At 32.3% G+C, this 27,182-nt stretch overlaps 2 protein-coding genes across 3 annotated transcripts in view; one reads left to right on the top strand and one right to left on the bottom strand.

Annotated features, from left to right (window-relative positions):
• Swip-1 (EF-hand domain-containing protein D2 homolog Swip-1) overlaps positions 1–15,162 on the bottom strand; it is a 97,086-nt gene extending 81,924 nt beyond the window's left edge. The window contains exon 1 of the mRNA XM_074137432.1: positions 14,790–15,162. Within this exon, the coding sequence (XP_073993533.1) occupies positions 14,790–14,962 (173 nt within the window). The 5' untranslated portion in view covers positions 14,963–15,162. The remainder of the gene's footprint in view (positions 1–14,789) is intronic.
• Positions 15,163–17,230: 2,068 nt separating this feature from the next.
• Positions 17,231–27,182, top strand: Nmt (N-myristoyl transferase). Of its 2 annotated transcripts, XM_074134919.1 has the most exons (12): positions 17,231–17,372; positions 17,631–17,725; positions 17,884–17,995; positions 18,503–18,617; positions 19,814–20,030; positions 20,119–20,235; positions 20,323–20,493; positions 21,553–21,733; positions 21,823–21,940; positions 23,537–23,682; positions 25,149–25,286; positions 26,708–27,182. In XM_074134919.1, the coding sequence occupies exons 2-12, from the start codon at positions 17,646–17,648 to the stop codon at positions 26,726–26,728; spliced, it is 1,416 nt and encodes a 471-aa protein (XP_073991020.1). In that variant the 5' UTR covers positions 17,231–17,372; positions 17,631–17,645; the 3' UTR covers positions 26,729–27,182. The 2 variants fall into 2 exon arrangements, with proteins under 2 accessions (XP_073991020.1, XP_073991019.1); XM_074134918.1 differs by lacking the exon at positions 17,231–17,372 and having other exon boundaries at positions 17,443–17,725.

Genomic DNA, 27,182 nt, shown 5'->3' with positions numbered 1-27,182 from the left:
CTCTTCCAATTTTTTGTTCAAATATTTAAATATTGCAGCAGAAATATTAGGGTTAGTTGAGTTACTAATTTGGTTAATTAATTTTAATAAATGATGAATATCATTCTTATTAGAATCGGCCACAACAGGTAACGGATTCACATTTCTAGTTGTTTTATTCTTACTTTGAGTGTCCGTACTACTAGTTGTTTGTATGTCTGTACCATATCTGCTAATATTCTCTCTATCACCAGCCTCATTAACAACAGCTCTGTCTGCTACATTACCATTGTTTGAAGGTTTAGGTTTACTAATTGATTTAGTTTTGCTGGGGTTTGTTTTTTCAGCAGTCTGTTTGTTTGTCGCTACCAATCTGATTTTGTTCTGTTTGGGCTTACGTATTGAGAAAGGTATAGTTTCATTTATTTCAGGAAAGTCTTCCTCCAGGTTCAACACTTCAAACCTATTTTTAGTAACTGCTGAAAATGACAGATTTTTGTTTGATTCATTTAGCTTTACTCTCATTGGACATTCTCTGTAGGTTGATTTGTGTTCCCCGTTACAATTAACACATAAAGGCAGAATCGCATCAACTACAGTGCAGTCATTTACATGATGATTGCCACCGCAATGTTCGCATCTTGTGTGACTTCGGCATTGATTTTCAGCATGTTTGAATCGAAAACAGTTTTGACATTGTCTTATAGGGGGGTTATAGCGGTCAACACGACACCTCGCCCCATAGATTGATACATATTCAGGCAAATTTTGGCTGTCAAATGTGACTATACAAACAGGGATGTTTACGTTTGAACCTCCCGATACACCCTTTCTAGTGAGGCGCCTCACACTTATAGGTCTAATGGGCGAAACCATTTCTGCTAATATTTCCTTTTCATCTAAATCTACGTCTACATCACGGATAACCCCGCTGGAATAAACTCTAAAGTTCGGTATGTAGGCGGTCATCTCTCTCTGTTTGAACATGTCTAATGATAATAATTCATTAGCGGCTCGTGCGTTTTTGGTAATAATTTTGATACGATTCTGTCCAGCGATACTTATATCAGTGATATCATTTTTAAATGCTGATGCTGAATTAAACAACCATTTCCCAAATGACATCCTATGAACCTTACCAAGATTACCTTTGTTACCATCCACATTAACCACAAACGGACCCTTATCCGCACTACGATATCTATTGTTAGTAGCCATCTTTATGTAGTCTATATTCTGTGTAAACGTAGCCTGGTTAGTCTTATTATTGGTATTTTTTTTCTCAATAACACAAATTTTGCTTTTTGCAGTATCCAGTGTATCATCGTTGAGGCGTTTATTACCCCTTGCGATACAATTTTGGTTTTCATTCACAGAATTGATGATAGTATCACCTGACACCGTGTTAGTATCCATTTCCATATTAATGTTTCCAGAAACATAATTGATATTAGTGAGGTTAGAGGTAGTATTGTTAGTATAATAACTTGAATTGGACTCATCCGTATTGTGTTGAATTTCCGGAGGCCCGGGGCCTCCACTATCCGCAGACATCGAAGTGTCGGCTAAATTTTCTTTAGTACTTCACGTTACTAATGTTGCTAACTAACTCCAATTATAAGATAATATATAAAATAAAATAATAGAAAAAAAAAAAAAAAAAAAAAAAAAAAAAAAAAAAGTAATAATAAGTGCCACAATTTGTGTTAAAAAAAGAAAAGCAGAAAATTTAAACAAAACAATTATGTATTAAATTATAACAGAAATTATTTTAATAAAATTTGACAACTATAACTATTCAGAACACGCAGTTGTAAGAGATGTTGACGGAACGAAGGTCGAACGACAACTGCGAGTTGTTTTTATATTTACACTTTTAGATCTTATTTCTTGTTTAGATACAATGTTTTTACATAAAATATAAAAATTAGGCCAGTAAAACGGCATATTTCTGGGGCTTAGAAACGAAATAAACTACATAGTTTACATTATTTCTTATGGGATAAATTGTTTCGGTTCTCGACCAAATTGGTTCTCGACGAATTATGGTCGTCCGAGAACCGAGGTACCACTGTAATTCAATAATTAATTCGTAAACTCAAATTTCATATTTGCGACCGGTCGAACCTAACGCGAATACGTGATAAATGATTCTAGGAAAAAAAAATTAATTATGAAAATGACTAAATTATCAATATCACTTGTGATAAGGTATTAATAGCGAGTACTTATATTGTCACAAGTCTTCTACGAATCACCGGACGGCGCGGAATCACTTTGAGCACGTAAAAGGAAATATAATAAATAGGTGCGCCGAATTTTAGACACATATTTAATTCAATAAGTGGGTGTCCCAGAATTCGCATTCTAGAGTGTAACCTCTAAGCAACTCTCTAAAACTCGTCTAAGAAGACACAAATAGCATCAAGCTCTGAAAGGTCATAACAAATGAATTTTTAGTATAAACCTAAACACACTGGCATTAACAATACCAATTCATAAAAGAATATTAAAGGTCATATTAGGTCAGAATGAATTCACAGATCATGAATAAAAATGAAGGTTCTGCCCTTGGTTATAAAGTAGAGAAGTCCACTGTGTCACTTATATAACTATTTTGACCCTGAAACCGTCGGTTTAGTCTTTTTTTTTTTTACATAATATCTAAATGGCCTATGCATCCTCGTAAATTAAATAATGAAGTTGTTTTGTTATTTAAATTAATTGCAATATTATCTAGTTAGAGACACTGGTTGACAGACAAGTGACATTTTTAAGCATGATAATAAATTTACTGGTATTACAAGCTTTCAAATAGCTAACGTATCTTAATTATTGGACAAAACTTGAACAAACAAGATTAATTAACCTAATTGTTATTATAAAAAGCAAAGTTGTCCATCTTTATTAAATGGACAGGACACTAAACTGGCAGGTCTCGGTGCAAAATTCAATTTCAGTTACATTAACAAAGTACCAAAAAGCACTTAAGGTTTTTTTCTTTTTAAGGGCCCTTAATGGTGAATCTATAAAGTTATGCTTTAGTTTCCCATTAAGTCCTTCGTCAGGACCAAGACCAATACAGATTTTCTATAGCTAAAGATAATTGGTGGTGTCATTTACGAGAAAATTTTTTTAAAAAACTGAAAAAAGTCCCACGTCCCACGCAACTTTTTGTTTTTTTTTACTTAGATCGATGTTAACATGTTTCATTATCGCAGAACAATTAAAGATTTCTGATAAAATCATGTTCATTGTTGTAATGAATCATTTAGGCAGTGGCCAATTGAGTCATCCATTAACAGCTGATTCACCTGTATTACTGCACTTTTTCAAACAGTGTCGTCAAACTCTCTAACGGTTTCCACTTGATAGTCATTTAGTTAGTCATCATCAGTCATAATTGTTCTTATTTTACTAAAGCATTTTATCAAAAAAAACTAGTCACGCATTTACACCTTTATTGCAAAATAAATGACTACATAATTTATTTTTGCAATACATAATATCATTAATAAATGTTTTTAAAAATATATCAGCATTTCCATATCTGTAAACTCTAGATATGAATCATCGATTTATATTTTGAAGATCACCTATTTTAGATTTCGATTAGTCATTATTTCCTTTCAGAGAGCGATATCTTAATCATATATTTATTATGCTTATTTAGTATTTATCTTACGTGCGTAAACAATTTTTTTTTTTGCAATGAATTCTTTGTTCTCTAATCTTATTGTTTATTTCCATTTATTGCTGGAACACTAATAAAACTAATGAAGGAGTGGTTTCTATAAAAAACGTTTTGGTTATAAACAAAATGTACCACAAAAAACTCAGCAAGCTTTAACAATTTGATGAAGTTTACTCCCAATGAATCTGATTTGAAAACTTACCGATCAAAATTTCTCCACCATAAGTATACTATTATACTTTTTAGAATGAATTTTTAGTTGAAACTCGCTCCGTTTTTTCTTTAAATAGTAAGCAATCAGCGGTTTTTAAAATCTGATTCATTTTTTAATAAGTTTTAATGTTTACAGTTTAAAAACAATTGCGGAATTGTTCCACTAGATGTTTCGGTTTATTTTCTAGTTTACAAGTTTTGTATGGTTCTTGAGGAAGTAGTTTAAAAATTATCGAAATTTAGTTCATACCGAGCCGGAAAGGTGAGAAGCGAATATCCGGTTAAATCTTAAGCCAATAGAAAAAGAGCCAATTACAACTTCGCCGTCTAAAATATAATGATAATAGACTTCAGAAGTTAGAAAAACAAGTTTGCACACAGAATTGCATTAATTCAAGAACGTAAAAAAGTTAATTACCAAAAAATCTTTGATTTACTCGTAAGTGCATCAGTCTTGTTTTAATCAATTGCTCCAGTAATTGTAAAAAATAAATGGATCAAATTTTTGTAATAATATTAAGTATTATTCTTATATCGTACATTCTTTATCATTGGGCAATAACTTAGAGGCATCATTAATGATGGTACCAATGGAAGATGAAGTAGACGCTAAAGGATACAATAGTAAATGGGACAACAAACTTGATTTATAATAATAAAAATGATAACCTTGCCACAAGATGGAAATTATTACAGTTTACAACGTAACCATTACTAATGGATGGTATGTAACTTTACACGTAATTAGTTTTATTTCAGTCAGGCTTTACGTCCAAATTAGGTGACCTGGACGGAGGCGATTAGCAAACATACTTTACTATTAAATTCTCATATTAACCACATTAAATAAAATCCAAGCCCTAGACCAGCGGAATTGAACCCACTAAACCAACAATACATATTAGCTTTACAGGTCTCACCTCTAACCGCTCGGCTACCGTGGCACCCAACATTATTAGTATTTAATTAAGAAATACGGTTTGAAGTGTAACGCTTGTTGATTAACCCTTCTGGTCCATACTACTATTCATTTGTTTTCTAGCCATTGTTGTTTGTTCTTCGGTCATTGTTACACTGTTTATTTATAAGATGACCTTGTATAGAACTGTTCGAAATGTTTTCAAAGCAAACTAAATCTGAACAGAATTACTGAAGAAGTTTGGGAACAAAATTAAAATGTTATCAATTATTTCATCAAACGTTTGGCCTATCCCCCGAATTAAAAGCAGGCACATTGTAATAGTTCTTGAAAAGCCTGTTTCCAGGTTCCATAATGTCTTGGGGATTCATAGTGGGACGTCCCGTTTAGATGGTAAGATCCAGGGTGGTGGGTTTTGGTAATTCCTTGCATACTAAATCCCTGTATTGGGTCAGAATACTGAATCTGCCCTGAATGTTTTACTCTTTCAAGATTCGAGAGAGGTCAATGTCAAAATTCCGCTATCCCTTTCATTTCTTCAATAACTGACTGCGCGTGCAATCAGTTCCTTCAAACGGGGCTTCTATTGATAATTCCATGGATTACCTCAGCAAATTGATGCTAATAAAAACGTGGGAACACTCTTTTTTAGGTTAGCTATTACATAGGGTTTCTAAGCTCTGCTTAAGCCGGTAAAGAAGCTTAAACTTTCTTTCGGACCAATTAAATAAATTCACTAACAAAATCCGAAACTTTTATCACATCTCTTTCCTGTCAGTGCTTACTAAACCTTACTTCCGCTTTAAAGCAAAAAAGAGGAAGCCTAGATTGCACTTTTCTTAGGACAGAATAGAATAGAATAGAAAATAAATTTATTATTATGGGACAATTGTCCCCTAAGAATAAATACAGGAACAATTAGAGGCCTTAATAGTTTGGCCTGTGATTAAACAGAAAATATACATAAGTATTTACAAAAAATGAAAATAGAATAGAAATTAAGAAAATAAATTAAAACAACTAAAATTCCGGAGGAAGCTGAATAGAAAGGAGATAACTGAACAGAAGGGATTTAAAGATGGATAGGGTAGAAGCATGACGGACAGATGATGACAAGGAGTTCCAGAGAGGTAGCACGTATTAGGAAGGATTTGTCAGAGGATGAGGTACGGTGAGAGGGAATATAGAGATCGAAAGAGCGGGATCTAGTATTACGGGAATGGATGGAGGATTTAAACTTAAGGAGTTGAAAAATATAGGAAGGCCTTTGAGACTGGATGACTTGAAAAAGTAAAGAAGCCAAAAAATACTGGCGGCGATAGACAGGGGAAAAGCCACTTCAACTCGATCGTAGCAGTGCGAAATGCGAGAGTCTCTGGAAATGCTGAAAATAGATCTTATGAAGCAGTTCATGAGACGCTTGAGCTTAGCTTCAATATCACCAGAAAGACCGCGTCATACACTAAGCAACCATAGTCGAAATGGGGGAATATAAGAGAGGAAACTAGGAGTTGCAGGATTCCATTTTTTCACGTTATCCTTTCCTTCTTTGTCCTTTTTTTTAATTTGAAATCTGGAGCTTTTGGTTCAAATAATTATTCAACTAAAAAGAATAATTGATAAATTTCAGCTGACTTCTTTTCATTGGACACTTTAATTTTTGTCAAGTTAAACACGTTGTTATAGAATCCAAAATAGCGGAATAAACCAGTCTGCTCTCTCTCCTCTCCTTCCAATAAACTCAAACTACATTACATATTTGCAGAATAGAATACTAAAAGTATTATCTCAGCCATAAAAATCACACGTTTTAAGAAAAATAAATGAATATATTATGCTCTGTCGCACACAGCCTTCTCTTATCTATCCCGTCATCGCATTTTCCCGCGCTTCTTGTTCCCGCCTCGCATTTATAACCTTTGCTTCCAGTTTACTTTTCTTTCCAGTCTACCATACAGTGCATCTCGTTCATCGGCAAGAAGAAGAAGAAGCAATAACCGCCTTCCTGCATCCTCTGAATATTTATCTCTTCAGCATCAGTTTTTCTCCATCTTCAGCTTTAGGATTCGCCCACTTTATGACCCTGGCTCTTCCTGCCTAGACCCCACTTTGTGTCCAACCTTGACGAGATGGTGGGGTCTTACGCATTAAGGACACTAGAGAGTAAACCCTGTCTAAAAATCTCGTCTTCTGCATCTGGGTGTAAGGCGCCTACAATATATATATATATATATATATATATATATATATATATATATATACACATAATTTTCCAGATGACATGTTATAAGTAAGAACTATAAGGTTAAAAAGAAAACCTTATAAGGATGTTCTTGAAAAGGCACGTATCCATTGAATAAGATACGTGAATAAAACTCAGGTACTCTTTATATAATAGGAGGGAAAAATAAGGACAAAAAGTAACATTCATAAAAACTATGTATCACATAGATGACATTAAAGAAAGAGGGCGCTACTACTGCAGCACTTGGCGGCACATCCTGACACGGTAATATGACGGAGATGAAAGAGGAGGCTATCATCTAGTTGATGTGACAGTAATTTGATTGACCATTTATTTTTTGAAAACAAATTAGAAGTTTCCGCAAGATTGGCGTCTTCAATCGTTTGACCATCTTATTTTTACAAGAATTAAACCCAATCTTAGAAATTCTGTTATTTTCTCCTTCTGAGATTCGTGGGGCCTCTCTGCATACGAGGCAACAAAATACTTCAAAAATATAAAACATTCGACAAAAATTTAGAAGAGTAGAATTTCAAGCCTAGTATACGTAAATTTGGACCGTTGTGGCCAGTGGCTTCTTAGGATGTAATTCGGGATCCAGAACAAGGATATATAGATCATTCTCTAGGATTCCACTAGAAATAGCGGGTGTCCTAGGAGATGCCCCGCTTCAAAAACAGTATTTTGAACATCTGAGCGCTCAATTTACTTCAGTTACTTCAGCCCACCAACTCTAATACTGGTAAGGCATACCCTTCTTAACGGACATTTCACTATCAAGGCGCTATTCTAGATTATATTAACGTGTTTATGTCCAATGCCAGATTGTAGGCGGTAAGAAATTCACATGAGTGAATCTACAAAATTTGTGAATAGATTTCGGAGTTTTCCAACTTTTCTCAGATACTTCAAAATTTAATATTTCAGGGGAGAGGTTAGGCACATCTCAATAACGACTTCAAACGATTTTTGATGACTAATTATTTACTCTGAACACCTATAACTTTTAAAGTATTTACAAAGACAAACCCAAAAAAAACAATTACGTGAAATGGATAGACCTTTTTGGATACCCTAGAAAAGCACTTAGTTACACGCACATACGTAACAAAAAAAAAAAGACCGACATTTACGTCTAAAAAAATGTTTCCGATGGTAAAATGACCTACTTCCAGTCCGTTAGCAGTGCTACCAACAGTTTGGTCACGGTTCTTTACCAGCTCAAAATGAAGGATATTTTACATCACTGTGGGATTAAGGTTAGCTATCTTTATTACTGATAAGAAATCTCGTATTATAAATAAATTAATCAATCATTCGATTAATTATAATCAATTATACTGTAGTTGTTATTTTTTTTTTTTTTTTTTTTTTTTGGCGCATCAACAGCTGAGGTCATTAGCGCCCGGAGCTTTTTCCAGTGCACTGCCGGCCTCCGGACAGTGTTCTCTCGTTACAGACAACACTGTCCATCACCGGACAGTGAGCTGTAAGAAGCTCCTAGGAAGAGAAAATCTAAGGGTCAGCTGCTGGATTCGAACCCGGGACCTCCGCGTGGGAGTCCAGTATGCTAACCGCATAGCTAATCCCTTCCCTTGTAGTTGTTATTAAATTTATTTAAACAATTAGATTAGTAATGTAACTTAACTAAGAGAACAGTTCTTAATCACTGAATTAGTAGAACATATTTGATTAAATAGATCCGCTAAACAGGAAATATGCATAATAGTGTTCGCTTCGGCAATAAGTTCTTCACTATCTCCACAGCAATTAACCTATCTTCCGGCTTAATTAAAAAAAATAATCAAATATAATCTTAAGCTTATTAATTTAAAATTGCAATTAATATTGTTATTCTAAATAATAAATCATGGTGTCTGCCCTGCAATTACCACGCCTTGCAATTAAAACCTTTTTTTTGCTTTGGATTTAGTACTAAATTTTACGGCTAATTTTGAGTGACATTTCCGGCAAAACTAGAGACATTACTGGTTCAGGATCCACCTTTCACCACTTTCAGACCCCACCCACCATTCTTTCCGGAAGTAGAATCTTAAAAAAAAAAAGATTCAGCGCTAAAATCTGTAAGTTTACACCAAAAATTTGCCCCAAAAATTATTTTTCTAATTTTCAAAAAAAAAAAAACTGGTTAACATGGCTAACTTTCACTAAATGCTGCCGAAAGAGAAAGTTAAAAGTCTGCTTTCAATTTCTGAATTAAAACAAACAAAAAAATAAAATTAAACAGTTTAGAACGATAGGCAGTTTAAATTCGAGTTCAGTCAGTAGGGATTAGTTGCTTCTACAGGTATCTATCTATCCACCTTGGCATTGCCAGTAGGTATCCCTAACGTTAAATGACATTGTTAGCGCTTGACAAAGCAAGAAAGCAAGCAATTTAATGAAGTACTGTACTGGAATAGAGTGCTCCAAAAGTCTACTTAAAATTTAATGAATTTTATGCTAATTTTTCTATAATTTTAAAATAAATTAGGCTCTTTATCATCTTGCAAGTAATTATAAAACGTTGTTTATCTGTAAAAATTTAAGGAGATTGCAAGACTCTTTCTTACACTAGTAAGTTAGTAAGAGAAAGTGGAATAATATAAAGAAATGTATGAAATAAAATAATAACGAATTAATAATAATTAATAATAATAATGTCTCTTCCTAGGAGCTTCTTACAGCTCACAGTCCGGTGATGGACAGTGTTGTCTGTAACGAGAGAACACTGTCCGGAGGCCGTACAATGCACTGAAAAAAAGCTACGGGCACCAATAACCTTAGATGTTGACGCGCCTTAAATGATTAAAATAATAATAATAAGAATAATGTCGAATCTTTAACCATAATCCTAGAATTCATTACTAGTTTTGAATGAAATGCACAAAGATCCTGGGCTGTTTTCTGTCTTCCCAGGATTTGGGGTTGGGGTAAATGAAAAAAAAAACAATAATCCTTGGATTATGGATGAAGAAAATAAGTAAACAAAAGAGATGGAGGTAATAGATTTAACAAAATCTTTTAAAATTAATGATAAACCAGACACAAAACCTTTATACGTAGTAATCATACTCTCATTTCCAATCAGAACCACAGATGAAAGCATACATTCGTGGCGAAATATTTGAATATAAGACAAAAAACTATTGTTCAAGACACTTTTTTTTTAAATATCTTTTTAAACAAGATTTAAATTTCCCCCATAAAGTTGGCATTTGATATTGATTGAATTGAAATAAAATTGTGAGTATGTTATAACTCGTATTCTAAAAATACTAAAGTATTGTAAGTATAAATAAGGAAATGCATTCAGTTTCTAAGCATGATTTGCTACAATACATTATAGTGCGCATATAAATACACAGAAACTCTACAAAATTCTCTCTACTCACACACAGATAGAATATTGTGTTTGTATAGTATACACCTCATCTATATACACTCATATAGTGTATAAATAAAGCAACCTTCACCGTTTAACAAATAAATAAATAATTCATTCATAATGGCCACTCATTTTCAATCAAATACTTCTTTTATTTCTGAATGCTAATTTCTTATTTGCTCAGTCTCCAATGACAAACCAAAGAAGTTCTCTAAATTCATAATTTATAAGTTGCGTTGTTACTCTACCTATTTTCGTTTTATTTTGCTATTATTTTGCTCATACTTCTTAATTCATAAAACTCTAATAATAGGAGTGGTCTCGGACATTTTGATCGATATCTTGTAAATATTAACATTAATTATTAATATTTCTTAGAATCAATTATTTAAATTATTCAAATATTTGTATATGACTTGTATTGGATTTTTGTAGAAGTTAAAACAACATTCTTTTATTAAGCAAAAAAATATCGATTTTTGTATTTATTTATTTTTATATTCTCTTATTACGTAAGAAAAGTATTGCACTTATGCCTACTTTCAAAATTGTGTTTCCACCACGTGTAACCGTCCTCAAATCCAAAAAAAAAAAAAGAGTGAATTTTGTGCGTCTTTTTACAAAATATCTCAAAAACTGAAAAAAAAAAAAATTCAGTAATTAGGGTCAAAGTTACCCTAATATTAAAACTGTCCGGTAGGACAGTTGTATAAGGGTTGACCATCAAAAACTGCACGAAAAAGTGTAACGTTGAAAAACACCCAACTTTGACAATTTTTTTCTCTTTTTCTATAAAAGATAAAATTCCCAAATTTTCTTTAAATCTTACTCCAAACCATCCTTCATAACTGTAATTTTTTTGCAACCACCCAGATCTAATAGGTTTCGAGAAAAAAGTTGCTGAAAATGAGCAAAAACCGCTTTTTCAAAAAATGTTCTTGTTCTTGTTCTTCTTCTTCTTGTTGTTCTTGTTCTTGTTGTTACCTTTTTTGTAAACAACGTAGCGCCTAAACGCGTGAACCGATTTTCATGAATGAGGTGTCTTTGGATTCGGAATTTTATGTAGATGTGCCTTTTGGGGGTCTCGATCCTGTACATCGAATGGGAGAGGAGTTAGCCCCCTTTATGTAAGGCCCCCTCCAAAATTATTATTACTAATTACTCTGTAAATCTTGGCCCGATTTTGATAAAATTTGGTAGGATGATAGGGTTAGGGCTCCCCTACGTAACATTAAAGCGGCGATCAGCTCTTACACTTGTTAAGGGGAAGTATAGCAATCGTTTCAAATTATCGACACGTGAACCGACCGAAGTGTCATTCGAATCGAAATTTTGTACAGATTTGCACTTTAAAAGTCTCGACGCCGTGCCTCATAAGGAGGGGAGTTCGCCCCACCCAAATAAGGCCCTTTCTAAAACTATTATTACCAATATTTCTATAACGCTTAGTACGATTTTGATAAAATTCAGCTCGAATAAGTGGTTAAAGCTCCTCTACGTTGCTGATGCTCTTGCACCTACTAAGAGGAAGTACTGCAATCGTTTAAATAATCAATGAGTGAACCGATTTAAATCAATGAATTGTCGTTCGATTAAAAAATCTTTGCCTTTTAGGGAGAAGTACTGCAATCGTAGTTTATTTTTCTTACTCCTCTTAAAAGGAAGTACTGAAATCGCAGTTTAATTTTGATATTCACGTACAAATACCTTCCTACGCTTTTTCAAAAACATTGTTATTGGGGATGGTTTGGGGGACCGCAACTATAATCATTCTTTAAAAAGATCTCTCCAGTGGTAGTTACGGTTCCGACTTAACACCTTATCAGGTTATAATTATAGAATTGCTTATTCCAAATTTTAAAAAAATCTGTAAAGCAGATATGTAACTTTGTAAAATAGACAAAAAGGAAAATCTATCCAAAAGGTACAAAAATCTCCTTAACAAAAACTTACAGTTTAAAATGTTAAGTATAAGGGTTGATTAAACGCCAAAAGGTACACAAATCAGCGAGTACCCAACATTTCATTAATACTTCATTAATATTTAAGTAATTCTACTGCATTAATTTTCATTAATAAGTTATTTTTTAGAATTTATTAGATGTCACAGACCCTTATGCTGGCCACTTCATTTATAATATTTTTTTGTTATAATTATGATAAATCACATAAATATGTACATGCATGTTAAAGTAGAAAAATACAAAGTTAGAGTCGGCTACTGTCTTGAATTCGTCTTACCGAAATATTCGTGAGCACAAATAACACACAGTTATAACAAGTAGATTATTCAACAACAATTATTGATTTCTCGATTGTAATTTAATTTAGTCCCCCTAATTTTACTTATAGTAAAATACTGGAATAATTAGCTGTCCTAAAAATATGCATATCTTATTTACTTTATATTACATATATACAACATTGTGGGATGAATACCTACATTGAGAATGTAATTGAAGAAAACTATGTTACTTGCGATAAAGCCAGATAATTATTATAAACGTTTGACTACTTCATAAAATAACAATTACTTTAATCGAAGAATGAACTTAAACCGACGATTTTTGAAAATCATTGATGTATGTTGGTGAAGTTTCTTTTAAAAGAAAGTTTTGAATTTTTTAGCCTCATAATTTTTTTTTATTTTTTGTAACGTTTTTCTTTTTAACCTGTAATTAATAGTTTCATTATTATAGATAACTAGATATTACAGTCAATCTACAGTGCTACTTGAACATATATTTTGTAGACGAAAATGGCCAGCATAAGGGTCTGTGACATCTAATAAATTCTAAAAAATAACTTATTAATGAAAATTAATGCAGTAGAATTACTTAAATATTAATGAAGTATTAATGAAATGTTGGGTACTTGCTGATTTGTGTACCTTTTGGCGTTTAATCAACCCTTATACTTAACATTTTAAACTGTAAGTTTTTGTTAAGGAGATTTAAGAGTAACATATGTTTTTCTCATTTTTAAATTGTAAATTTGGAGTTGTATTTTACACGTGGGGGACACGCGAATTTGAATTTAAGGGGGGGAAGAGTAAATTGTACTTATTTCATTTGTGCCGGAAAGTAATTATTTTTAAATAAATTGTTGATGAATATGTGATTCAGTGCGAGGTAGAAACATCAGTGAAATCGAAATCTCTGCCCCAAAAACAGATTAATCTTCCTCTATTGATGGATGAAGGTCCGAAACCGGTCAGGGATGCAACAAAAACATATGTGCTTTGTTGGATAAAATCCACTTTTAGTTTTTTGTATGGATTTTGATGGTTATAACGCTTTCCTCGAAACATCTTTTATTAAAATAAATTTACACTATCGCCAAACTAACTTTTCAGTATCCCACTTTGAAATTTGAGACTTGAGAAAATTACAGAGCTTTCGTCCGATTGTCTTCTCAACAAAATATATTACGTGTATATCAAAATTAATTACGTAACCACTGAAAATTGAAGTAAAAAATAGTCAAATCTATCTACAAGTTTTTGAAATTTGCTTCATCCAAACTTTAACTATTATACAACCCTATAAAAAAATGTAGGCGTAATATTAACTGAAAAAAATCAGCATGAACAATAAAAGAGACGATGAAGTTAATATAACAGAAAATTACAAAATTTATTATGAACGTTTAACATAAATAATTAGGTTTGATCTTTGGTAAGTACAAAGGTAACTTACGTAGTTTAAAAAAAATAGTGGATTCGATTATTGATAAGGGTACATACAAAAGTACCTGCATGATAGTTCTAGAATAGTTTAATAAAATAATTTTATAATAATAATAAAATGATTCAAAACCGTAGCAAAAACACTCAAAATCATCTTATAACTATTCAGATCGAATTATTTCAGATAAGAAGGGACAAACCACTTAGACGTCCGGCCAGGCTAGTTTTTGAAAGGAACATGTTCTCCCAGGTCCCCCTGGCACTGACCTAATCACGCAGGTATTGGGCACTCTATACCCTCTTTTAAAGGATATCAGGTATCTTGAAAAACTGTTATCTTAAAAAGAAGTAGAGTCACGGAGTCGGAAGTAATTAAATATTTCTCATTTATTAACCCTTTTTTGTTAATTATAAACACATAAATTTAAGATTTATAAAATGACAACAAATTTGTTACAAAAAAAAAAAATTGCATCAAAACAAAATCTGAATGTAATAATTTTTAATTTCCATCAATACATCAATAAGTTTCACTCAAAAATGAGGTTCATTTTATAATTATCGCTGTATTACATAAAATAAATTCATTTTTTGTTTTGATGCATTTAAAAGATTGTTTTTAAAAAAAAATAAAAGAATTAGAAGAAAATTAGGCAAACTGACTTATTAAATGAAGCCTCATATTCCCTGATCTGCTTCCTAGTAAATTCATGAAATTCAGCGTAAATTGAACGATGTGCTTTAAATTGATGTTCCACTTGTATGCCTTGATCCAAAGCTTCATTTATCTGGACCCTACGTTCCAAAAGTGAGCTCAATTCTTCACCGGCCGGCATTTTTTAAAAAATTACTTTGAAAAGCACTAAATAATAGGCCAGAAAAACTTATTCTTTTTATAGTGAGGAGAATGCAAGAGAAAATTAATTTTAATTTTTTACAATACTGTTTTAATACTATAGACGATAAATTTTCATGAACATTCACGATGAATGAACAAAGTACGTGTAACCGTCTGGATACTGTACGCTAACAACAACCGGGCAAAGACTGGCTCAACATATCTCAGTCTAGGCTATTGTATAATAACATCAGTGTGGAATCTCCCTCCAGACACTGAAGTTCAATGTAACGGAAATACTCGAACTTGTACGATTTCTGCCGGCTTCGATCCAAATCCTTATCAGTATCTTCTCTACAAACAAAATTGCCTCTTTCACAAGGATCGCAAATTGCATTTTCTACAAAGTATTACGCAAACAAGCTATTATTTTGAGCTTTCACGGAAAATACACATTTTGACCTTTTGATTTTTTTTTAATTTGGACTGTATTTTGTGCGTGTGTAGATGACAGAAATACTACATACTTTTTGGTAAAATACTGGCTCTTTTTTGTCTAAATTAAATGGCTTAACTCTGCTTCATCTAACAGAAATATGGATCCAACTGTAGTCTGCATTCTCTATTTCTAATATTGTATATAAATGTAGATTTAGATTAGATTCTATGGGGATTGGCCGGTCAGCTTTTCCCTCTCCCACTCACGATAACTAGTTTGACACCCTCTAGTTGCTTGTCACTAGTCACCAGTCCAGTCTGCTTGATTAGACTTGAGAGTCTGAATAGGGACTCCTGAGTAAAAACTCCACTCTGAGGACATACTGATAAGAAATACGTTTGTCTTTTCTTCTTATTTCCGTCAAATCTACCCTGGCTACACCTTAAAGGCCCATGCGAAGTGTTTACTCAACCTGCTGTGGCCTATCAATGAATCTTAGGCATCTTGAATTGCCTCCTCGCCTACTTAGTCTTATTTACTCTTCTTAAAAAGTATGTCTGTAAGTTAATGGCGCCTTAAAGGACCAACTATTTTCCAGTAAGTACTATTAATCAATTTTCAAAGAAAAATATTACGAACAAAAATTGTAAACCTAATTCATGTAATTAGGTTGAAAACTTTATAGAAAATTCTTCTAAGTACCATTTTTCAGAAAATCGCAAAAACATGAAAAGTCTAATCAGTAAAGTTTTATTTCTGATAATCCATTTATTTTTTAATTGGGATTCTAGCATAACATTTAATATTTCCTTACTCGCCTTACTCACAAAAGCTCTAAATAGAATTTTCGTGGGAAAATGTTTTATCTAGATGCTAGCGCTATTAGTGATGCTTTAATGAAGCAGCCTCTATCTCTGAATGATAAGTTTGAATTAAATTTTTAAAAAAAGAAGAAGTTGTATCAATTAATATAATTACAAGGAGGGATTAATTGAAATTTGGAACATATAAAAACTTGATATTTAAAAGTAATGTACTGTGAATTATTGACTTAAATGCACAACCTCTTTCTAGATAAATATACGCAACCTTACACCTAAATGATTATCAATATTAATTAAAAACCTCAATTAAATCTTTAGTTATCATTAAACAACTTCAAACATTTAATATATTAATAAATATTTAAAGAAGTCTTACTTGTATTAAAGTTGGAATTTTCCTTTACAGTATTATCAGTCTTATCTGAAGAGTACACAGTTTTTTGCCACAATATTTTTTTTCAAATTAACAATATAAAAAAACCAGTAACTGTTTCGCACTATTTACATAATGAAACCAAAGGTTACAAACGGATTAAATTTCAAAATAATGATTCCCGTAAAATGGCCACACAGCTAGGTGATAGCTGATTCGAATTTCTCAGGTACAAAAGGATGTAGCAGAATGACCAACCAAACTAAGTATGAGTATTTAGTAAAACATATCCACACACCATTTGGATAATAATGTCCAAATATTTTAAAAAAAAAGAGATCACAAAAAACAAAATTCAACTCTATATTTTGTTGTATCTATTATTACTAAATTTAATTCTCTTAATTTATTAAACTCTACATTTAAAAGTGTTCATGTATGGTAAGTTCTAAGCATTCTTAACAGTAACTGAATTTTTGAAACGCACCTATCTGCCATCTAGTATCACGTTTACGAACTAAAAAAATTGGAAAGCCTTATTAAATGTGTATCTTCTTTACTGTTATAATAATTTCATTAAATTTTATTAAAATTATAAATTATCAAGTTTTTGGTCAAAGCAGTAGTATTATCTAAAAATGTGGGATTCATTAAAAAATTTCTTCATTTATGCAAAATTTTAAAAGAAAACGTTCTTAGAAGAATCATACTTGTTATAAATTCAGCAATTTTATTAATATTTAGAATGGATTGTTCATAAATAATAAAGAAAGTAAGTTTTTTCGTTAACAATATTATTATAATTTTTGGCTACACTGTTTTTATTCAGGGAGGCTACAAAGTTGTGGATCGGTAGATGACCTACAGTTGATGACTCAGTTGACTTGATTTTTAGAGCCTCCTTTTGATCGATTAGGTTATACCGTAGTTGTATAAATATAATTCTGAATGTATTTGATTAAATAAACTCTCTCGGTTCTTCTTTGTTTTTGGTATACAAATTATCTAACCTTAGTTGTGTGCCATTTAGCTCGTTAGTTATACCATGAATGACAACAACGAAAATGAAAATAAAGACCGCGGTAATGGCTTAGCAGATAAACAAGAAAATGCAAAATCTAAAAGGTAAATCAAGATTGATTTTGTTTTAATAAAGAAATAATACTGGTCCGTTAAATTTTGAAATTTAAGTCTACGCAATATGTTTATCAGAAATGCTTTTATTTCAATTTAAATAATAGACATTGTAATTTTTGATGTTAACGTTATTGGTGTTGAATTAGTTCTAAAAAAAGAAACAGACGAAGAAGACAGAACAATAATGAAGGGATTAAGATTGAATCTCTCAAAGTCAACGATAGGGAAGTTGCATCTGGCTGCAATCTATCCTTCCAGGTAAAATTCCTATTTACATTTTTAGTGCGGTAAATATTTTTTTTTTGTTCTATTACATTTTAAACACTTCTTCGGTCACTAAACTACTAACTGAAAAATTCGGAAACTGACTAATGCAGAATTAGAATGGCTCTAAGTTTAGTTCTAGCTTGCTTGAATTTAGTTTTGCTAAAATGAAATGAATGCTATTTTTCTTGTTAGATTTATAACTCATTTCTTATAAAAGATAACGTGAAAATATTTTAAACTTATCTAAATGAATCACTTTTTATTAATATAACCCTGTATCACATGTGCTAGTTAATTACTTTTAAAAGGTTAAACATTTTAATGCTCTTATGAACAAAAACGTTTTTATTTGAAACTCAAGAAATAAAAAGAGAATATTCATTGTCTTAATTCATTCATGTGTTAAGAGTTATTAAATACAATTACTTTTTTAATCTTTCTGAAAGGGTCACTTTTCCAGAAATTGCATCGTTAATAAAACCATTATGTTTTTAATAGGAAATCAAAAAAGCGATGGAAGTATTTACGTTCCAACAAAAACCAGCAAAGACTACGGAAGAAGCGATGCAGAAACAGTACCAGTTTTGGAGTACCCAACCGGTTCCGCGAATGGGTATGTACCAACTTATCTGGTTTGGTCACAGATTTTAACAGTTATCTCTTAAAATTATCACAAGCTAATGGTCTTAGTTAAAGGACTTTTGTGTAGATGAGGATAGGCAAGTCAAGTCAGGCTGGTTGATTAGGTCTTTTTTTTTATTAACTGCTAATCATTAGACACTTTTTAAAAGCTGAACGCAAGCCGCTCTCGGACCCTCATAGCTGTTCCAATTAAAGCAACTACCATTACCAAGCGACAGAAATTTAAACCTGAATGAAGTTCCCTTACTTCGCAGCAGCCCGAACAAATTGGACAGTAAGCTTAAGGGCAAACAACCTAAAGCTTTTCTATCTATCGCCAACCTGTCCCATCACCAATATCGTGAACCTAATCTCAGATTAATAGAAGTTGCTTTTTCATTCTCCACCCACCTTTAACTTTGAGAGAGTCCTTTATGTCTGTATGACTTATCCTTTCATCTCTCTTGAAACTGTAGACTGATTCAGTAACTGATCCCGAGCTCGTCTACACTTTGACTACAGTCTAACAATTTCTATAATGCTGCGAGCGTCTCTACTCTAACATTGCTCTGCTCTTTTTGTGTTAATGTCCTTTTTGAAATTGTGCACATCAAAGAAATTTAACAGAAAAGTGACCCATCGTCATTTTTGTTATATAAAGGCTCTCTTTCAGTGGTAAAAAGTAATCATTGAAATTCTGAACCGTTGTTAGCTGCATTCAATGCTATGTTTTCCGCAGATAATATATATCTCTTGCGGAATCGGAAGATATACTCTAAGGGATACTGCACTTCTTTAGCAATACATATAGCCAAAAAAATTTAATGTAGAGGGCTCCGTGAATAATCTGAAATCATGGCATTTTTAGGATAAGGACCTTAAGCTCGTAAGTTTGCAACTTACGATTATAGATAGATGGTGAGAGAATAAGACTGGTATAAGAAATTTTCCTTAAATACTTAAAAAGAATGGGCTAGCTTGGGAAAGTAATTTATTAAAAATACTTTAGGAAAATCTATTATTGGATTTACTAACTCTGATGAGCCAAAAACCTATTGCCGCCTTAAAAACTTGGTTGTTATTGTCAATGATTTCTTTCAATCTATTATTGGATTTACTAACTCTGATGAGCCAAAAACCTGTTGCCGCCTTAAAAACTTGGTTGTTATTGTCAATGATTTCTTTCAGATGAAAAGATAACCGAAAGTGGACCAATTGAGTCCGATAAGAAACGTGAAGAGATAAGACAGGAGCCATATTCTTTGCCCGATGGTTTTTCCTGGGATACTCTAGTCCTAGATGATCCGCTGGTGTTGAAAGAGCTTTATACTCTTCTTACTGAAAATTATGTTGAAGATGATGATGCTATGTTTCGTTTTGATTATCCATCACATTTTCTAAAATGGTATATTTCGTCCTTTAGGTTAATAACATCTATGATTGTTTTTAAATGTTATTTCTTAAATATATTTTTGTTTAAATGGCAATTGCAGGGCTTTGCAGCCACCTGGATGGAGAAAGGAATGGCATTGCGGCGTAAGAGTCACCAAAAGTGGTAAACTAGTGGGCTTTATTAGTGCAATACCGGCCAAACTCTCTATTTACAATTCGTTAGTATTATTTGAAATCTCATGAAACTTAGCAATATAGTAATTACTCTTAAAATACGTTTGTCAACATAAATAAATTGTTAAAAGGATGCAAACAATGGTGGAAATAAACTTTCTCTGTGTGCACAAGAAACTGAGAAGCAAACGTGTGGCTCCAGTTTTAATCAGGGAAATTACTAGGCGAGTTAATTTAACTGGAATTTTCCAAGCGGTTTATACAGCTGGTGTTGTTCTTCCTAAACCAGTTGGTACCTGCAGGTAAGTTTCCTAAATACTTGCTTCATTTTCTTTGTTTTGTTTTTGTAATGAATAACCATCAAAAAACCTCTTGCATCTTCCGAAAAACGTTAATTTAAATATGATAGATTTCTAGTTTATTTTCCCATTTCTTTTACGATTTGGATTACTGGAATGTGGCACAGATGGCAGTTTTTAATGATTTTATAGTGTTATTTTTATCTTAATTTTTAATTAATTATCGCGCCAAATTTTAGAGTAAGAATATTTTGAATTATCTCCCCTCTGATAACGATTTTTCTCAAATTTAATTAAAAGAGTAAAGGCAAGTAAAAGTTGAAAAGAAGAACGTGATTAATGACTTCGCATCTTTACAGCTGTGAAAGTCTGTTAGCAAAGATTCTCAAATAATAGTGGTCTGTGAAAGTTTGTGAGCTTTAAAGATCTCTTCGGGTAAGGAAGAACATTCATTTCCAAATAGTGCGATAACTCCTACAGTGAGGATTGCTTGGTGACCATTCACAGGATTTTGAATAGCCTGCAGAAATTTTCACTTGATGTTCACACGCCGAAGAATGGTTTCATCTTGGTTGTGACCTCATTTTAGAAGGAATTGCTTTCTCTTTGTAAAGCCTCTCTTTTATTTTCCTCCGACACAAGATTCTCCACTGGTTTTCCTTTTTCTAAACAGCCTATTTTAAGGAATCCGAATCCTCGTAAAATTTTTTACTTGTATAGATTGAACAGGTTACATTTGCATGCGTTTTAAGCGTTATTTCCCCAAGGTTTTGATTACTTTAAATAAATTATTTCATCATCTTTCTTTAAAGTAACTACTATCAATGTATCAAGTAATCCATCAAGGCTATATTTAACGAATCGAGTAAAAAACGACATACAATGTCCAATTTTATTGATCTCATTTAACTTTTAAAATAAAATATGCTTCTAACTTGCTCATTAAAAAAGTCTTCAAGTAAATTTTAAATATCAGAAACAAAAAATAAAATCGAGAATTTTGGCTTTACAAATTTTAGGGTAATATTTCACTGATAGGCCTAACAAATTGTTTTCTTGCAGGTATTGGCATCGTTCCTTAAATCCCAAAAAACTGATTGAAGTTAAATTTTCGCATCTAAGTAGAAACATGACAATGCAGAGGACACTAAAACTATATAAACTACCTGAACAAACTAAAACACCAGGGTTTAGGAAGATGACAGCAACCGATCTTCCTAAAGCTAGAAAATTGCTTACAGATGTAGGAAAATTCAGTAGTTAAAAAAAAATGCTTTTTTTTTAGATGAGCCAACAAAGAAATATAACTGATATAGAGATTTTCTATTGCAGTATTTAACTAAGTTTGACCTTGCACCCGTTTTCTCTGAAGATGAATTTAGACATTGGTTTCTTCCCCAGCCGGGAATAGTTGATGCATTTGTTGTCGAAGTCGATGGGGAAGTTACAGGTGAGTTATGAGAACGAGTTACTTTTACTGCTTCCTATCTAGGAATTCTCTTATCACTTTTTCTTGTTTTTTTTTTTTAAATGATTTAAGGCGCGTCAATATCTGAGGTTATTGGCGCCCGGAGCTTTTTTCAGTGCACTGCCGGCCTCCGGACAGTGTTCTCTCGTTACAGACAACACTGTCAATCACCGGATAGTGAGCTGTAAGAAGCTCCTAGGAAGAGAAAATCTAAGGGACCTCCGCGTGGGAGTCCAGTACGCTAACCGCATAGCTAATCCCTTCCCTCTGTTTTACTGGTTATTATTATTATTATTTTAATTCTCTTTTAATGATTACTACAATTCTCCCAATTTTAAATGAAAGTTCTCCACGAAAACCAAATTTTAGATAAATACCTGTATAAATGAAATGAACACAGCAGTCAGGTATAGGCAGCAGAAATGCGTTTCCTTCGAAAAATAGAGGGAAAGACGAGGAGAGATAGAATACGAAATTCTACTATAAGGTCTAATCTCGTCGTCAGGCCGGTGGAAGAGCTGCTGAGAGAGCACAGGCTAAGATGGTTTGGGCACATGATGAGGATGGACACAAGCCGTATAGCAAGACTTTGTTATGAGGCTAAGATGCAGGGTCAAAGAGGCAGGGGCAGACCGCGCACAACATGGGAAGGGATAGTGAGGGAGGACTTCGGAAGGAAAAACTTGGATTGGTGAAGAAATAGAAATTTGAATGAGGATAGGGATAGCTGGAAGGTTTTAGTGAAGGCACCTCGACACTGAAAGGTAAACGAGGATTGACTAAGAAGAAGAAGAAGAAGAAGATAAATGAAATTGTACCTAGCACCCTTACCTGATTAAATCATACATTTAGCTTAAATGGCAATTTATAAGTAAGTTTATTGTGCATCTTAAAAAAAAATTTCTGAAAAGAAAAAGATCTTGAAAGAAGTCAAATCATTTGACTTTTTCTTATTGCAGTTCACAAGGTTCTCATTAATATTTGCATTAATCTCCAAATTATAGAAATATATAATTCTTACTAATGTTTTTAAGTTTTTACAATCGTAAATTTCACTGAAATGGATAAGAAACATAAAGTTTGATCTGATACCAGGGATCTGCGCATAGGCAGTGCACTATCCCCTTCTCTGATTTCAAATTACTGTAAATATATTGCTGAATATTTAGTTGGAAGCGCAATGATGGACTTTTGTGAAAAAAAAGAACAAAATTTTGTTGATTTTTGCATGCATATTGGTGAACATCCAGTCCTGTCTCGGATTTGCAGATGTTTTCAGAAACTTCATTTTTATGCACTACTTTTGTTTTTAAGCATTAGTCATTTCATTACCTACTGAGGAAATGTGAATTATGGTAGCCAAAGCAATGATGATATCCATTGCATTTTGAATCTATTGTATTGCCTATCATTTTTATTTTTAGAATGGTTTCTGAATCACTATACAGCCAACCAACATTTAATAAATGTTTAAGGTTTTTTTTAAATAAATGAATAAAATCGTTTAATATTCTCGCTATTATCTTTTTTAACTGCTTATTTGTACATTATATTATACATATTTTTTTATGTTTGTAGATTTGGTGAGCTATTATACCTTACCATCAACTGTAATGCACCATGCTGTACATCGGAATCTAAAAGCAGCATATTCATTCTACAATGTTTCTACAAAAACGTCGTGGTTAGACTTAATGACGGATGCACTAATATCAGCCAAAAATGTGAGCCTTAATTTTACATAAGTTAGAGATGTATTTCACTGATTTCAAAAGTAGAGCAGATTTTCCCTTTACTATTTATTTTTATTATTCTTTCCTAAAAAAAAGTAGAAATCATTTTTTGCTAGGCTACTTCTACTCATTATGAATATCGATTTATTTGCTACTTTGTATTCCTGTTATTATGTTTATAATGTACACTCCATGTTCTACTTTTGAAATTGTAGACAGATAAGTAGTGACAAAATACAAAAAAGAAAAACCATATAAGGATAATATGAAGGAGAGCCTTATTTTTCGAAAATTATCGTTAGGTTTACAATTTCTTTCTTTCAATCACTCTCTTATTTAGGTGCCAAAGTTCAAGGGCAATACCAAAATTATATTAACTGTAAATATAAATCTATATCTATAAATATTATTTTATCGTATCTAGCAAAGTGAACCCATTATTTACAACATTTGTTGTATCAGTTTTCATCCTTCAGTAATATTTTAGAGACCGATTGATAAGATACTATACTCTATCACTGAGAAAAATTTATCCTTCATGAAGAAAAGTTTCACGTTTTAAATTTTGAAAAACGAGAAATCACCTAAATCTGTATCAGTTTATAATTGCGAAGGTTTTCATTTTAGATTTCTCGTACTCCAGAGGTTGTCTTTGTAGATTTCTCGTACTCCAGTATTCTTTGACATCCTTCGTGGTTAATCTTTTCTTGATATTGAATAAACTTTCGTACCGTTTTAGGTCGTTTTTCTTTCATGGAAGACTACAGCTGATTTTACAGAATGTTTGCAACTTTCTCCCGGTAATGGTCGTATCTTTTGGGTGAAGATTTAACAATTTTTCATTTTGATCTCACAATAATCTAAAGTACAGAGAGGAGAGGGTCGAGTATCAAGTTTGGTCTTGGGCTGAATAGAAGATCCGTGGCATAGTTCATTCGAAGGGCTTTCTTTTTAACGCATTTCTCTGAGGAGCGCTTCTTCTTTTAAAAAATTGCCTAATAATAAGTAAAAAGAGGGAAGAGATGAATTAGCTCATTGGTTAACGTACTAGATTCCCACGCGGGGATCCTAGGTTCGAATCCAGCTGCTGGCCCTCAGATTTTCTCTAGCTAGGAGCTTTTTACAGCTCACTGTTCGGTTACATTGTTATCTTAACTGAAACAAGCTCTGGACACCAATAAGCTCAGAAATTTAAAATAAATAAAAAGCAGTAACTAAAGGAACTAATATGTTATTTTCCCAGCACGCGTTTATTCCTAGACAGCACAACATGGGTGATTTTCTACTAGCCCTAAGACGGTTCCTACATCTTTTACTATTGTGATTGCGGCAACAATCCTCTCAGTAAAAATTTATGTGTTACTTTTGGTCTTCATCTCATAAGTGTGTGATTATTGTATGTACATTCGATCTTTTTGAGAGTGGAATTCATTAATTAATACACTTGCTGTTTGCAGGCTGGATTTGATGTTTTCAATGCCCTGGACTTGATGGAAAATAAGGAATTTCTTGAACCTCTTAAATTTGGCATTGGAGATGGAAATTTACAGTATTATCTTTTTAATTGGAGATGTCCGCCCATTCAACCTAATAAGGTTTATTATTATTTTTTATTATTTTGTATCTATGTATATTTATTTATTTTTGAACAGTAATTTACATATACACGTATAAGTTTCAAAACTACTCATATTTCGGTGTTTCACTTAAAACTAAGTTTGGATTTACTTTAAAGTTCTTTTTTCTTACTACTTGAAATTTATTACTTCTTACTTTAAATTTCTTTACTCATCTGCGTTCTCGATAAACATCAAATTGCTCGTTGTTTTGGCAGCAGTAGACTTAATTAATAATTTAATTGAATTAATTGAACCAAATTCAACTAAAATAAGATTCTGCTGGAACAATAAACAGAAAATTATCCTAAAAAATTCTGTAAAAGATTGAATTAATATAGATTATAAAATCTCTTAGGAAAAAATATGATGTAAAACATTTAAATGATTTTCTCTTACTAAATCATTAAAATTCAACTAAAATAGTTTGCTATTTACCCTAAATTTAGTGAAATACAGGTAGTGGATATGTCTAACTAACTGGTGCCATGAGAGATACAACCAGCAAACTCGGGATACATTTGTGTCGCATCCAAGTTGTATAATTCACTTTATTGCAAAGCGCTTAGTTGCTTTACACAATATCAATTAACGTCCAGTCGTATTATTTTCGCGATACGTTCACAACTACATGGCTTATTGTAATACGTCTCCAACAAATAGCAAATTGTATTCCCTATATTACAAAACTTCTAACCATTGACGTCTAGGCTGTCCATAAATGTGTAGATTGTAAGCATGCTTTAGAAATCTAAAAACAAAGTTTCAATTGCGTAGCATTTGCTAACAAATTAAACAAATGAACAAATTTAAACAAATGCGCTGCAATACGTGTTTTAAAAAACAGGGATTTTTTACTTTCGGCCAAGTGATTTTCTTCCAACTAAGAATTATAGCAACATTCCTCACTATAGAACAATACAGTTGAACATTTTTGGTCAGTTAGGTTAATCTGAGGAGGAAGAGAAATAGCCCATTTCCATATTTTTTATTATTTTCAACCTCAACAGATAACCTTTGTGGCTAAACACCCTGTTTTTAACCAGCTACCCGATATTATAATTGCAATTTAAATATGAGATATTAATTAGTGAGCAGAAGACTTTGTCCCTAGGTCGAAAGCTTGAAAAAAAAGCAAATAATAAGACAGGTATTAGCTTTAATTTTTCTTTAACTCTCAAAGTAAATAACTCATTTAATACTCGTTAACACTGTATAAGTAATATGTTCATTAAATGACACTTAAGAACGAAGACGTAACTACTAACAATACTCTCCTGAAATGAATATTTCGCGAAAAACAAAAATAACAAGTGTCCATATAGGCGCCCATAGAAATTTGCTAAAACAGATTTTCCATACTTTTTACCAATGGACTTACTAATTGTAATTGTTTTCAGATTGGATTGGTGCTACAGTGAAATACATGTTAAGCGCAGACTAGAAAACAAAACAATCAACAGATCGAGTATTTCTATCTTGATCAACAACTTATTTGAAAACTTATCTGTACAGTGTTTGTTTATTTGAGTTAGAATTTTGTTTTTTCTTTTTGTTTTTCTCCTCCGGAAATAGGCTTATCCTTGATTCTCATTTTTTTAAAGAGAAAATGTGATTTCGAAATGAAACATTAAAACTGAGAGCGAGAACGAGAGAACAGAAATATAATAACAAATTGTACAGCCTATATATTATAAAATTCTTTCAACCTACGCTTCATGACCAAATTTATAGTGTTAATTATTTGTAAGTATATAATATAAATATTATGTAATCGTTATTAAAAATATTGGTCTGTACTATTGTAATTGTGTTCGCATAGTTTGGGTATCTAATTGATTCCTTGTAAATATTTATATGAACAAAACTGAAAAT

This window comes from Rhodnius prolixus, unplaced genomic scaffold (genome assembly GCF_049639745.1).
Source record: "Rhodnius prolixus isolate KJV_2025 unplaced genomic scaffold, Rpr scaffold_5, whole genome shotgun sequence".
Taxonomy (NCBI): Eukaryota; Metazoa; Arthropoda; class Insecta; order Hemiptera; family Reduviidae; genus Rhodnius; species Rhodnius prolixus.
The sequence above is the reverse complement of the archived record's forward strand: the minus strand, read 5'-3'. Positions and strand labels throughout refer to the sequence as shown.

Coding starts and splice junctions, on each gene's coding strand:
- Nmt (XM_074134919.1), top strand. CDS start 17,646: ATGAATGACAACAACGAAAATGAAAATAAAGACCGCGGTAATGGCTTA. Junction 20,236..20,322: donor AAACTCTCTATTTACAATTC/GTTAGTATTATT, acceptor AATTGTTAAAAG/GATGCAAACAATGGTGGAAA. Junction 20,494..21,552: donor AAACCAGTTGGTACCTGCAG/GTAAGTTTCCTA, acceptor GTTTTCTTGCAG/GTATTGGCATCGTTCCTTAA.